General features: G+C 39.1%; 1 protein-coding gene across 3 annotated transcripts in view; it reads right to left on the reverse strand.

The window, feature by feature from the left end:
- C13H16orf62 (chromosome 13 C16orf62 homolog) overlaps positions 1 to 15,036 on the reverse strand; it is a 57,891-nt gene that overhangs the window by 3,866 nt on the left and 38,989 nt on the right. For all 3 annotated transcript variants that reach the window (XM_021412142.1, XM_021412143.1, XM_021412144.1), the window contains 3 exons: positions 8,226 to 8,365; positions 6,839 to 7,004; positions 5,085 to 5,203 (listed from right to left, as the gene is read on the reverse strand). In XM_021412142.1, coding sequence (XP_021267817.1) covers positions 5,085 to 5,203; positions 6,839 to 7,004; positions 8,226 to 8,365 — 425 coding nt within the window. The remainder of the gene's footprint in view (positions 1 to 5,084; positions 5,204 to 6,838; positions 7,005 to 8,225; positions 8,366 to 15,036) is intronic.

The following is a 15,036-nucleotide window of genomic DNA, read 5'->3' on the forward strand; positions in this document are numbered from 1 at the left end:
CAGACTCTACCCTCTCCCTAAGGGACCAAAAGTAAATTAATTTCACTTCTCACTGCCAGCAGAAGCAAGGTCAGATGCTATTAATCAAAAAAACAGAATACACGTTGCTATCAGTCCCCCAGATAAATCTGTAAAAGCAGAAAGCCATGCCATTAAAGAATTGGCAAGCTAGAAAAGAGGACACAGCATGCTCCAAATGAGAAGCATAAGACTGCTTACAACTGTGTATCAGCCACACAGCAGTAGATGCAGAGAAAATCTGATGCACTGCGCAGACACACAATGCCCAGAGCTGCCACAGGGCCCAGGAAACGTTCTGTAAGCACTAAAATGATTACATGGAGCTACCAGGAAGACAGCTATTCCTCTGACAGTTATCTACTTCAGAAACTTTCATCCCAGCAGCTCCAAAATTGGTTTATTAGCTGAAACAACAGCCATTATTTGGAAGTGTTGTACTGTACTCCCTACCATGTAGAAGAACACAATCAGTCTAGTCCAGGAATGTTAACACAAAGAACAGAGATGCCACCCTGAAATACAGTAAAAATAAAAGTAGTTGTCAATGCTTAGATATTACCATAGTATTTCTCTTGCAGGACTACCATCCTTCAGGGAAAAACAAACACACTGTACTGCGTGCTAGTCAGTGTTTTATCACAAGCCATACAGTCTCCCTCCTGCCGCATCACCACCTATGCTGAACTGGCAGAACAGGGCATTAACTACATGATTTTTTTTCCCCATTGACTATCTAATGCTCGTGCATCTTCCGCTGAATACCTCCCACCTTCAGGGAGGTCCCTGGGAGACACCTGGAGGCACTCTCATAAGCAGCAGGACAGAAATTGTTGGGCAGAATGCAAATGCAGCAGTACTCAGAACTGGACATAACTAGCAAGGCTTTCCAGGTGGTAACAATGCCAAAAGACAATCCATTCTTTAAAGTAAGGATGACATTTTGACTAACTGGAAACATAAATACGTTAAAAAATGACCTTGAAACAGTAAAAAGCTGGAAGCAGGAGATGCACGCTAACTCCCATCATGCTGGGGTAGGCACAGCCGTCACAGACAGCATTTTGGCATCCAGTCCCCAGTTACACAGCGCAATGTGGAGAGAGGGGCAGGCACAAGTGTGCAGTAAATCTGTGTCTGAAAACCAATGAGAAGGGTCAGACAAGGGTTCTGGTGACAGCACACATGTTTGTGCAACACAGCACTGCCCTCCCACCCAGGGGAGTGATGCATGCCAGCACGCTGCCAACCTGCTGGCAGCTGGGGCTGCGCCGTGCTGCGTGCTGAGCCGCAGGGTGCATTCACAGGCAGCATGCAGAAAGGAGCCATCAGCAGCAGCAGCCACAGAGCCATGGGACTGACAATCCCCACACCGAGAACTGTCAGCTCTACAGGAGCTGCACTTTCCATAACCTGTGGAATAATGCTGATCACGATGAAATGAAAAAAAAGAAAACAAATCATCACTCCACGATGTGACCTCCTGTGTCCCAGCTCCCCAAAGTGCAGAGCAACGTCCAAGTTTCATATGGCTTAACAGCAGAAAATGCAATATTTCACACGACAGACCACATAACTGTTTTTGTGACCTTCTGGATAGTGATTCAAACACTCACTCCTGCCTTTCAGGGACTTTCACCAGACACCTATTGCATAAGGATACCTCGAGCTTTCTGTGAGAAAAGCTGTGGCTCACTTCAGCCCGCTGCTCCCTGTGCAGGCTGCCTACACAGAGCCCAGGCATCCACTGTCCACTCAGCACAGCCACAGTGCTGCCTCAGGGGGCACAGCGTGTGTCAACCTGGCCAAGTCTCTCTGCTGACAGGGCATCTCTTTGTATTACCTGAACTAGTTAGCCAGAAATTAATTCCAGCATCACTGTGGTGCTAGAGGTTGCGGCCTTGTGATCCAAATCCAGATGTGCCTGCACAGAGCCATTCCAGGCACCTCTCTTCTCCTTTAAAAGCTCTCATGAGAACCGTTTGGGACCTTTAACATCTGTTAGTTCACAGGGAAAGATCAGGAGCTGTGCCCAACAGGACAGGTTCTCAGCTCCCTCATTACACTGCTGTCCTAATGTGAGATAAGTGAAGCACCTAGCACAAGCAGCAGCTAGTACCACCTCGTGTATGACAGAAGGGAGGAATTACTCAGGAAAGAAAGCAGCAACACTCAAGCTGCATGGAAGCTCTCGCAGGACACAAGAGGACATGCACCCTGTTTCATCACTTTTCCAGCATGCTGGAAACCATTTGGTTTTGGATGTGGTCCTTCAGAAAGCAGTCCCTGAGCAACCTCTGGAAGATGCACATGGAGCACAGGTGGCAGCTCCTGCTGCTCATGGAGAAGCAAGCACCCTCAAGTCACAGCAGAACGTTTCAACATTCTCCTCTCAGCTCTATACAGCCACCAGGGCAGGTTCATCTCCATTTCAAAGTCGTTATTAAGTTAATCTAGCAAAGATGCGCTCTATGCAGAGCCTAAGGTGCAGAGAGTTGGGCCACGCTTCCCAAAGCTATGCTCAGCAATCCTGATGGTATATACTACTTACCAAATAACTTATAAGCACACAGAGGCAATGTTCCCAATTGCTTTCTCCTGTTGCGTTACTGTAAAAATTCTGCTATCTATCACAAGGCACGAGAGAAGACTGCCATCCTAACACAGCACTGTCACAGCAACAACCTCCTGCTTATAATGTTTTGGCTCGCAAGTCGTGTTTGAATGAAACATGCTCCATCTGGACACTCACCCCTGAGCAGCAAGCAGCCAGGTATCCCCATTTTTAAGAAACCTGGAGCACAAAATTAGTCCTCCATCCACACAATGCCGAGAGAGGCTTCACTGACACACGCTCTCATGACCAGAAGCAGCTCAAACTTTACTGAACTGCCCAGAAGTGAGAACTGTACTTCAAGCATTGTAACACAGATGAAGGATTGCTTAATAATGCAAAAAGACTACACTGCGTTAACTGAAGAAGCACTGCTCTTTCAAACTGCCATTTTGGTGAAAGCTTTTTATTGTGATAAACTAGTATTTTCCTTTGTAGCTTTTAAAGGAAACAAACCCATAAAAACTCAGTATCAGAGGTCTGTTTGTTTGAATGAGCAGCCAAGCAGATGAATAATGAAAACTCACTGACACCAAAGCAATGAAAATGCCATAGAGATCTTATGCTAGGTCCTACTTCAGTACAGAGGTATCTGACAATACCGTCACCTCTATTTCCTCAGCAACAACAGCTTCCTCCAAAAAATATTCACTCTTACACAACGTTTTTTATTGAAATCTCAAGGACTTTTACACGACAAAGCAAATAAGGATGGACATAGGAATAAATCCAAGACCACAGTGACAAAGGCAGGGCAAGGATCTACATCCATGCTGCTTAGCTTTAAGTCCAGTTTTCTACACAACAGATACATCAGAGAAATAACACAGTTGCTCAAAGTATTAAGCTTGAAAGATGAAAAAAGCCTTTTAGAAACCACAGACCTCGAGCCATACAAACATTCTCACCCACATACTCCATACAGGATTCAGACATAAGAAATCCTTAATACACAACCCGCTGTCCAGAAAACTGTTAAAAATCTCCTGCCAATATCTGCTTGGACACTGCTGAGCAAAGTGTTTTTTTCTTTCCTGTTACTGCTATGAAAAAGAATCGCCATTCACAGTGGTCACGTGTACAATGATGTAGAGGCATTTGCAAAGGATTTATTCATCTTATATCTCTACCGTTGTTTCAGAAGGATAAACAATACAGAAAAAGCAGTGAAAAGGCTACACTTGTAACAGTGGTCTCCAAACGTGCATATCATGCATAATACATTCTCTAAACACTAAAGGCTACTGGGGAAACATATTATTTGAAAAATTCCATCAAATGATTATCTCCTGCCTTCCCATCTCAGTCTAAAGCCCACAAGACTGCAATCAAGATTCAATTGTTCAGTAGAAGCGACCAGGAAGCTGCAGAGGGGCTCGATCTCAGAGACAGTTATGTTAGCAGAACAGTAAGTTCTCATCATTTCACTAATACTGAAAAACATGGGTCATCTGCCCTCCACACACAAACTGTTAAGCTATATTTGATCTCCCAGACCCTACAACTCCAATCAAGAAATGCAATGAAATGCCAAGAGTTTTCTTTACCTTATATTGAACAAATATAACAAGTATTTACAAGTTAGAGACAAAACATGTATTCCCTCGCCCTGCACCTCTTTTCTAGTGCCTGGAATCCAAAACTCGTACAAATTTAAGGAGATATCCATTGCACTTACTATTACCATTAACTATGAATTCCCATTTTGCTTATTACAGAATTGGACATTTCAGAGCACTGTAACTTAGCTGGCAAGAATATATGGTTTATTTACAGAGAGAGAAAGGTGACAGGCAGGAGGGTACAAGAGAGATGGACAAGGAGCAGATTTTATACAACGAAGGAGTGAGCGTGGCACAATCTCCAGTTAGCTGAGGACAATGATTGCAATACCATCATCACGGAGCTCAGCTCACTACAGACAAAGACCTTTTCCTTATAAAGGAAAAAAAATATATGTTATACCACACAGAGCATCATGTTTCCATAACCCAGACTACACCAACATTCAGATCAGTTAATTTAAAACTCATAACCCCATTATGCTGCTCTGTAATCTCCACTCTGTACTACAGCAGAACCGAGTCCGCTAGCACCACCACCACAGTCGATACATGATGGCACAGTGGAGAGGCCTCAGACACTTATCAGTTCTATCAAACTGTCCACGTACAGTGTATAGCTAAGAGTTAACTTTAGCCTATGTCTTAAAAAACATATTAGCAATGCTGCATGACCTTTCACTTCATTAGGTCTTTCTACCAAAAGACTGCCTACATGACCAATTAACTTCTTTAAAGTAAAACTAAGTAGAACAAGTAAAACTAATTCTCTCTCATTGTAAAGCTCCCAGAACTTTCTAAAAGATCAAGAAGGTCAAGAAGATGGCCTGTTCACTCAATTCCAAAGTAATTTTGCTTTTGCATTAAATCCAGTTAAAGTATGGACATACCTCTTCCTTTCCAAGGGTTTTGAGATGATCCAGAATCTGTGCTATCACTGTTTCACACAGTTTATTGATTTCAGCCAGGAACTTGCAGTCTCCACCATACAGGGTATCATTGGAATCAACTGCAGAGATGAACCGAAGTTTAGGTCTAGCTCAAGAATTATGCATTTATTTGCTACTGAAAACATCAGCAATTTATAGAAGACCAGATTTGGAAGTTATAAAATGACTCTCCTCCATGAAACAAATGAAATAATCTTGTTTAGATTGGCTGCCTACAAAGTCCTCTTGATTTTAAGAATGTAATACTTGAAAAGAATCTCCTAGATTAAAACCAGTCCTATATTCCTGGATGCTGCCAGGTCCAAAAATACCCACTAGACTCAAACACAAAGGAAAAAAAAATAGTGTCAGAGTTCACATTTTCCTTGCGCCAATTAGTCTAGAAGAGTTTGGCCATCATCTTCAACGGCAATATGACTCAGCTGAAGTTTGTATTTTACTTGGTGCAAACAACAAGATTTTCAATGGAAAACGCATTTTAAAAATAAATTATGTTCTTTTCTAAAGTAAAATCTTATATGCTGGAAAGAAATTCAGTAAGTGCATTTTTAATTTCAAAGACCTTGAACCGTTTTTTTTTTGAGAGAGCTTTTGAAGTTTCTAGAGCTTATATGCCTGATATTTTTACTCTGTTCTGGCCTCATCCATTTATACTACTCTACCAAGACAAAGGTAGAGTGTACTCCGGGTAAACCAGAGGTCACACACAGAAGTGGTGATCCTCTGTTCTCATGTAAACCTTATTTTAATAAGTTAAGGTATGTGATCCACCTAGAGAAGAACCATCATCCAACTGCATGGAGAAATTGCTGATCCATACTTTCAAGTCTGTCTTTGTTGAAATATAATTCAATTAAATATCTTGTCTTGGGTTTATGCAGTAATTTTGCACATATACAAATATAATGAAAGTAAAAGCAGGTAAGCCACAGTTCCATGAGGAATTTGAACAATAAATTTACTGCAGAGTAGTTACTCAACTGACATCTAGTTTCTGTATCGCTGACTGCAAGAGATACTCTTGTCATGGTCGGTAACTCTGACAGACTGCTCATTAGAACTGCAGAATGTATCCTAGCCTGCCTCTGCCTGAAACCCCTGTGCAACTAAAAGGAAACTCCAAACTAACCTCATCTCTGATAGCAACTAATCTTGCTTGTATTCTTTGATAGAATTGATTAGTACCGTATCTCAATTCAGGGGCCTCTATGAAACCCTCAACACTAGAGCCATCAAAATATCATGCTGTTACAAAAAGACTACAGACATCTGATAAAATGCAAAATCTGGAGAATATTTTCTAGCTATTCTGAAGATTTCTATAAGCTATCACAGTTGCCAAAACTGAAAACTTGCCTTCAAATCAGCGAATGCATTATTTAAATAATGAAAACCAGGCATTATATTCTTAGAATTGGTGTTAACAAGTGTGAATGAAACACCGGTGATAAGTATGAATCAAGTTGATACTTCAAACACAAAGAAAACCATAAATATAAAATTCTAATATCAGACTTATATCTATTGACTAGACATCTGCTTGGCAGTCACCTCCTCTGACTATTTTAAACCACAATATGTAGACCTGGATAGGAAAATTGGGTAATACTGATCTTCATCAACTAGGTATAGCAATACTGCAATACTACATTTTGCATGACGGAACACACAAACCAGTCACCCTCACGTATTACCTTTATCTACATGATAGATATATGTTTCTTGAGTCATTGCAGACAGCAGATGCAAAACATTAGTGTAAATCCTGACTTTGTCATCGCTGTTATCCTCCCACGTATAATCCTGGATCACGTTTAGTAATCCTCGCACAAGAAACAACACTCCTTGTTCTGGATGGTCCTACAGAAAAGAAAGAAAGTCAAAAAAAAAAAAAAAAAAACCCTCACCAAATCCCAAAACAAAATGAGGATTATTACGAGTCACTTGGTGTTTTAAAGTCACAGTATTAACTCTATGTGAGCAAAAACCACAATACAAACAAAGCTGGCAGCTCTTTCTCTAAAGTGTGCTTTCAGGAAATCCTTATAAAAATCTGTTTCCCCATTTTGAGAACTCATAGCCTAACTGCCAGGAGTTGGACTCAATGATCCTCATGGGTCTCTTCCAACCTGGGATATTCTATGATTCTACGTTCCAGTCTCATTCTAAAACGCTCGTTTACCTGTAGCAATAAACTTGATCTAGGCAGCCTCCACAGATACACTCTGAAAGGCTTTGTTTTATAGTTGTGGGGGAGTGATGCAAAATTGTCAGCTTCTTAATACCTAGGGCCATAAAATTACCTACTGAGTAGAATTTTTTTTAATTCAAATAATGTCAGCAAGAAACAAGTATATTACTCATATAATTGTATGTTTTATAAGAACACTTACACTGGGAAGTCAAAGTCACAGACAATCAACAATCTTTCAACAGGAAAGGAATACAATTACAAAGACACGTGCTTTACATAAGCCATGATTATTTTTGCAAGCAGTTTTAATACTGCACCCAGCTTATTTCTAGTTTGCAGCTGGTGCAATGACACCAACATTTGTAAGACAAGCTTCAGTCCACTTGGAACACCTCCTTCTAATTGTCTGCACTTTAAAGTAAACAGCAAAAGGAATGGTGGAAGCTAATTACTGAATCCTAGAATGTCATTGCAAGTTCTTCTTCATTACTGAATCTGAGGGGTTGGATCTCTCTCCTCCAGTCGCTTCAGTCATTTCTCTGAGGAGCATCCAGTTCTGACATAGCTTTCCTCAGCATCTTCTGTAGTCATTGAACTACAACCACAGCGGCAACAAGTCTTTCCCCTCTAACAAGTCAACACCTCCATGAAATGCATGGCTCGGGAGACCCCTTGCCATTGGAAAAAGGAGAATACACTGTTCTAATTATGAGGATTGAAACAGTAACACTATGCTGATTCACCAAGCATTTACTCAAAGAAAAAGGAGAATAAAAGAGGTAAGAGAACTACCATCAACAGATAGAAAAACAAGTATATACAAGAAGACAATGAAAGTTTGCATTAAACCAAAGGAACTCTAAACACACACACAAAAAGCAACTTACTGGAACAACCAATAACGTGGAAAAGAAGTTACAGAGGAATTCCAAGAGGAAGGCATCGGAAGGTCGCATCTTTCCATCTACACTGATCATTTTTGGCACTTCAGGAACAAGGCTCACTGCAGCTTTGAAAAAAGCATCAGCTACGAAACAAAAACAGAGGCACTGTATTATCAGTCCAACCAATACGGCAGCCAAGTCTGTGATCTGATGGTTGGGGTTTGTTTCAAACAGACTACAAATGATGATTGTATGCTTATCTGCAAAGAAACTCAAGACTCAGAAGTCAGAATCTGTGTTAATTCTAATGATGCCACCTTTTCAGACGTTTCCACATCACTGGAGACATCTGAAATTATCACTCTTCTACTTCACTTAACAACAGGACATCATTGCTTCAAATATAATGCAAACATGCTAAAAAAAATACAAATAAAGTAAAAAAAAACAACCCATACAATTCAAAATTAACTTAAAGAATGGCTTATGCCAAAAGGTAGGGTAGAGGGGATGGTACGTATAAGATCGTGCTAACTCATCCACTAAACCATTCACAATAGGCTGTTAGAATTTTAAGGAAATACAGCCAGCTTCATCTGAGTACTTACTTACCCTCATTAAAATAAAATACAAATATAGTATTTGAATTATTGCTATTAAGAGGTTTTTCATAGTTCTTTGCTATGTCTCTAACTCTACAAAAAACCAACACTGGAACATCTACTTAGCTTACGATTAAGTTAATATTCACAAATTAAGAACAGTATTGTTCCTCTTAGCATACACAGGTGATCTTTTAGACTATGAGTTCATTTAAAAAAAAATTCTGGCAGCACCATTCTTTTGCACTTCCTTGGCTACATTTCAAAATATCCAAAAACATCCAAGTTCCATTCAAATTGCTTAGCCATATAATTCAAAGAATATTTCATAGCTAATACTATATTCATCTTTTATTTCACAAGAACACAGACTGAGGCCACAAAATCAAATTTTAGCAAACAGGGTTCTTGGCAAGAGACAAGGGGTGTTAGGTGGGAACGGAGATAGACACTGACAAGCATGCACAGTCATTTCCAGGAGTGCAGCTCACACTGGAAAATTCATTTGAGCACATAAGACTCCAAGCAAATTTGCTAAATATAGTACCATCTGATATCTAATTTAAGCTTATGAGGAATACCAGTGAAACATTTGCTTTGGAAAAACTGTAATTCTTCTGACTCTTATTTCTTTTCAGCTTGAAAAGAGTGCTTGAGTCCTTCTGAACTTCTCAGAATTTCGAACACAGACTCTTTCAGTCAAACCTCATATTTCCTTCTATCTTGCACATTTAATTTGAGGTGAAGGAATGTTTTCTATTTCTTTCAAACAACATATTAATTTACATAGCCAACCCAAAGGAAGGTAAGTGGTCTTTCTCTGAGCTTTACTAGAGGAAGGAAAGTAGTAGCAGATGTTCATTCTAGAGCAAGTAAATGAATTGGTATCACTTTCACAGTTGTCTGTACAGGGAAAAAAATATATATCATGCCCCACATCACCATATAATCAAACAAAAAGCTGTCTCAGAAAATAGTCTGCATACCAAAGTATACATGTCTGTGCAAGTGCACTCTTGCCTTCTGAAGTTATTTCATAAGAGGACACAACACAATGCAGTATGGTAAACCAAAAAAGCGATGGAACAAAGAAGCAGTTAGTTGCTTTTTCTGTCAATGAGAAGGATGATTTACTTAGGCACATCCAGAAGTACTGGCACATAAGATGTTCACTGAGTACAGCTAATCTTTTCTAATTACGAAATGGTTCTTTCTTAGGAAATAAAGCACATTCATCCAACGCATATATACTTTGTAAGAAGCAAAAATAAAGTGAATTCACATCAGTGCAAAGGTTTTATTAAAGATTTTGCAGAAAAGTAACTCTCCTCCAAACACTACCACACCATTCTTTTGCAGAAGTGCCACTGTATGCATCACATGCTCCAAGTTTGGAGTAGAAGTTCACTTATAAGGCTGTCACAGAAGCGCTGGCTGTTTTATCACTAAATCCAAAACAAGCATCGATATTTAATTCTGAATTACACTGATTACGATGTTATGCAAGAGCGCTTTCTCTACATCTTTTAAAAGTTCATTTATAGAGCTATTAGTGTAGACAAATTTCAAGATAAAACCAGGCACCAACTTTTCCTGGTATCCAAAAAGTGTAAGGAGCCATCATTACCAAAAAGCTTATAAAGATGTTTTGTTATTGATTAAAAAGAAAACAGGAAAAAGATGAAAAAGGCCTTCATCCTTCTGATGAAGGATGCTGTTTCCTCACCCACCAAAAGCACAGTACTGCTTCTAAAGTGAACCACACTTAAGTTGGTTATGTGGAAAGCAGCCTGTTCATCACAACAAATCATCATGATAAAGTCTTCCCAGACTGCTGTTAATATCTTGTGCAGTGCACTGAACATGACGAACTTCATGCTTCGCTAAATTTATCCTTTCACATCAGCTCCTTCTCTTGGATTGTCTGTAACCCTGTACATCTTTCCCCAGAGCATACATGTTGACCTTCAGACTAGGAAAACTAGCAGTCTCACCCAAGTCAGCACTTCCAATAATATTCTGCTACAGAAAAAAAACAAGTGAAATGACTGTTCAGTGTTTTTTTTATATTCATGATTGCACCTACATGCAGGTGCATGTAGGTTCAATCATGATTGTACCGACATGTTTAATTATTTTCTGTGTGTATGTATCTCCATATGTTTCCATGTATCAGTCTTTACAGGTCAAAATTTAACTTACATTGTATTTTCTGCACTAGTAGCGGGACAGTTCATTAAAAGATACTAATTAAAGATTTCAGGCAGGTAAAAAAATAGGGAGAAACAACGCCATTAGAGATGGGAAAACAATTAAGCTCCTGAAGCATTCCTTCAAGAAGCAGAAGGGAACAGGTCTGACACGCCTACACTAATTATTTTTAGTCGCAGATAAAATTACAGAAGGCCAAGTCCATCCAAAGGACAAAAACAGGGACCATACACAGTCTTCTGCATTCCACATCACCCTTGTGTCCTACAACACATTAAGTCCATCCCAGTATTTCCAAAGGTTTTGCTTCCACATCCAAGAACTTGTTGGAAATTTAATGAAGCCTTGTACTGTAGTGCAAAAACTAACAGCAAGTAGGCACAGTTTTTAATTGTTGTTGGTTTAAAATAAATTAATGCATTGCTGTTTTGATGACCAAGCACTGCAAACATTTAGAACTCTTTTCTCTTAATAACATCAGTGAGGTTACAGTGATAGATCTGCCACATTATTGAAATCAGTTTTGCCCTTGAGCTATTGATTTACTGAACATTCCCAGTCCTAAAACTCTCTAAACATCACTCTCAATCCATAAACTACAAAGAATTCTTTGAAATAACAAAGACAAAATAAGAAAACAAACGTACTGGTGTTTGGTGAACTAGAATGCACTATGTTATGTCATACTATGAATTAACCACACAAAGATGTAATTATGTGGATGAAGCTTGCTACTGCTAGTTTTAGCAAGGCCTTGATACTTCTAGACAAAGGCACACAAAGGTATAAGTAGAAGGCAAAATATATCCAGAGAGATCATACTTTATGACAAAGCACGTTGGAAAAAGGATTTTTTTCCTTAAGCTGTACTTAGTAAACACACACAAAAGCACATTAAAAAAAAACACAACTACAAATTGCAGCCTGCCCCTCTAAATTCCACATAATCTCTAAATACTAAGGTAAAATATTATCAACAACCTTTGAAGAGAACTCCATCAGTTAAAAACCAAACAGAGCAACATGGTACAACACTCAAGAGACACTACAGACTTTGCAGAGACAGAGAACTCTGAAGTTTTCCAAAAAAACCTGCAAATCTCTGTTAATGCAAATCCTTAGATTTTTTTTAAAAGCATTGAACAGTATAGTTCATATGAAAGGCTCAAGAACAAACAAACGAAGAGCCAACCTAAGCTATCAAAAGATAAGTAGAAAAGTCCTCCTGAGGATTCATAACTTATTCAAGTATGGAGTGGACGGGGAAAAAAGCGTGAATAAGACAAGTTCTCACAGAGAAGTGAAATGACTGCTGTGTTCCTTAAGGCTTTGCAGAAAGACATATCCTTCCAACAAGCAGGGTAGAACAGTGAAAAGGGAGGTGACAATGTTTGCAGAGCACTCTGGAGCATGACTACAAAGAGCTGCAGGTGGAGCTCATGATTCTGAGCAGTATAGCAGCAGCATTAGTAAACACTGTGGGGAAAGAAACAGCAAAACAGCACTTGTTATAGCTACAGGAAGATACGCTCTAAATAAGCTATTTACACTCATGTAAAATTTTGGTCATTATGGTTGGTTTCCTGAAAAATACACCCTAAACAGCTACCAAAGAGGCAAGCAATCATTAGGCCATTAATGGAAAAACTAAACTGTCATTGTGTCATTTATGTAGCTGATGCGTTTTTGTACCTAGAATATAGTCCTGGCCTCCTGATTTCTGAAAGGGTGAAGAGAAAATTAAACAGGTGCTAAGGTATGGATCTGCTTCCTTATCAGAACGGACTATAGTAACACAAACGCTTCAGGAACTTATCAACTCCAATGTATGTAACAAGAAAAAGCCTGACTGAAATTTTCACAATACCACCAGCAGACCAGCTGCACACACATTTCAAGGCAATATAAAATGCAGGAGTTTTTGTTAATAAATTGTTATATAACACTACTGAGAAAACAAAATGAAACATAATTAGAAAATGATTAAAAATTACTTACTGAATATTTCATGCTATGCTTTTCCAAAGCATGGCTGAAGCCTAGCATAATTAGAGAACATTCTCTGAAGAAGAAGAAGAATTCATTTTGGAATTCATTTTGCAATCTGCTTGTGAAAATGTGTTTTTAAATGTAACTGGAACCAGAGCCATGGATATTTAGAAGTATGTTAAGCACTGTATGCTTCAGAATTGAAATCTAAGCAAATACCGGCACCGGTTGATTGTGAGAACAGACTCTCCATGTTTGATAAATTTTTATTTGACAACATTAAGTTTGAAATAAGCCACGGAGAATCAATTTAACTACGTTATTCACTCTGCATATTGCTTCTGAAGTGTGGCAAGGGTTTCACAGCCTTTGAGATGAAAGCACTGCTCAACACACATTACCAGAAAGCTGCGTCATCTATATCCACCTGCTGAATACTGTGACCAACAGCTGAAATCATGCTGTCTTCTCTTTGATAGGCAAACGCAGCATTTCCACAGGGAGGAAATATGTGCAATTAAAATAATACCTATGCCTCGAAATCCAGAAGAGTGACACAATGAAGCATGCATTTAATCTCAATTTAGTCAAGCACTCCCTATGACAGAAGGCATGACTGATGAGAATTTATAATACCACGTTGGCAGCATGCCTCTCCAAAGCACTGGTGTGTGACTTAGTTAAAGGAAAAAGCACAGGGGGCCCTTAATAGGTTCTCCAGAGATACAAGCAATAAATCCAGCACAAAAATCACCTAAAATGGTCTTTATTAATTTTATTTAAAACATTCTTTGGGAGCTGTAGACAAAGGAGACTGTATTCATATTTAATACATTTTGAACAGCACACCTGGACAGACATCGAGTTGGATGAAGATCCGCTGTACTAGACAGGCCTCAAAATAAAGTTCAGTACAATCTAAGAACATATCAGAAAGCTAATTCTGTTTTCCTGCTCTCGCTATATAGTTCTTTCACATATTTGTTCTAGGTTATCTCTGCAGAGAAGAGCAGGCATACAAGAGGCAGAGCCACTTGCAAGGCTCGGTGAAGATGTAAAGATTTATTTTTTCCTCTTTGAAGGTGAAGAATTATCAAAAGTTCCAGGAAAAAAAAAAGCCAATGCTGACCTAAGGAGCTGCCACAGGATCTGTATCTTCTGTAATGATATTTCTACCCACAGGCCATATGAAAGTAAATAAATTGAAACCCACATTGTTTGCAGGATTCTTTAATATTTTCATATACACTTAATGTGCAGAAATATTACATACTAGATCTGTGTTAAGAAAAATTCCTAGCGTTTGTGCAGCTAAGAAAGTAATTTTTGACTATTTCCTTCCAGCAGTAATGAGCAGTAATGTCAACCTAAGACTGTGCCCTCTTCCATATTACAAAACTGGAGAACTGATCCAAAATAAGGTTGTTTTGCTCTGACATATTAGTTTTTAATTTCAATCCTTTCCCCACAATAGTTCCATAGAACACATTAAGTTTTGAAAAACAATCTCTACAGAATTTTTGAACCTTTGTCTCCAAATCATGCAATGCGTTTTGTCATTTTAGATTCTTTCCTGTCCTCTGTCAATACTCCGAATGCTACCACCTGCTTACTAGCTCAGTTTATTACTCTTATTAGCCTTCACAACACTTACAAATTCACATTTCTGTTTCAGTCATGCCAAATTAAAGAAAATCTACTGCAAGAAAAATGACAATTACAATTCTAGTACTTAAGTACTCCGGTGAGCTCAACCAAGCACCAGTTGCTTGGATTAACCACACGGCAAATCCCAGCAGGCAACACTGCGACCCACAAGAGGAAAATGGAACAGACACCAGCGCTGGGAGTGCTGCTACTGCCCCTCGGTACCAAGAGTGAGGCACACACAGACTCCTCCAGTTGGAACCAGGTTAGCTGTGGCTCTCCAGTTGTTGGTAATTTATCAGTGTGAACCCCAGTTTAGCCAATGTTATTTACTGTTATGACCTGCACATACTCTCTATAAAATA

Source organism: Numida meleagris, chromosome 13, assembly GCF_002078875.1.
Source record: "Numida meleagris isolate 19003 breed g44 Domestic line chromosome 13, NumMel1.0, whole genome shotgun sequence".
NCBI classification, from domain to species: Eukaryota; Metazoa; Chordata; class Aves; order Galliformes; family Numididae; genus Numida; species Numida meleagris.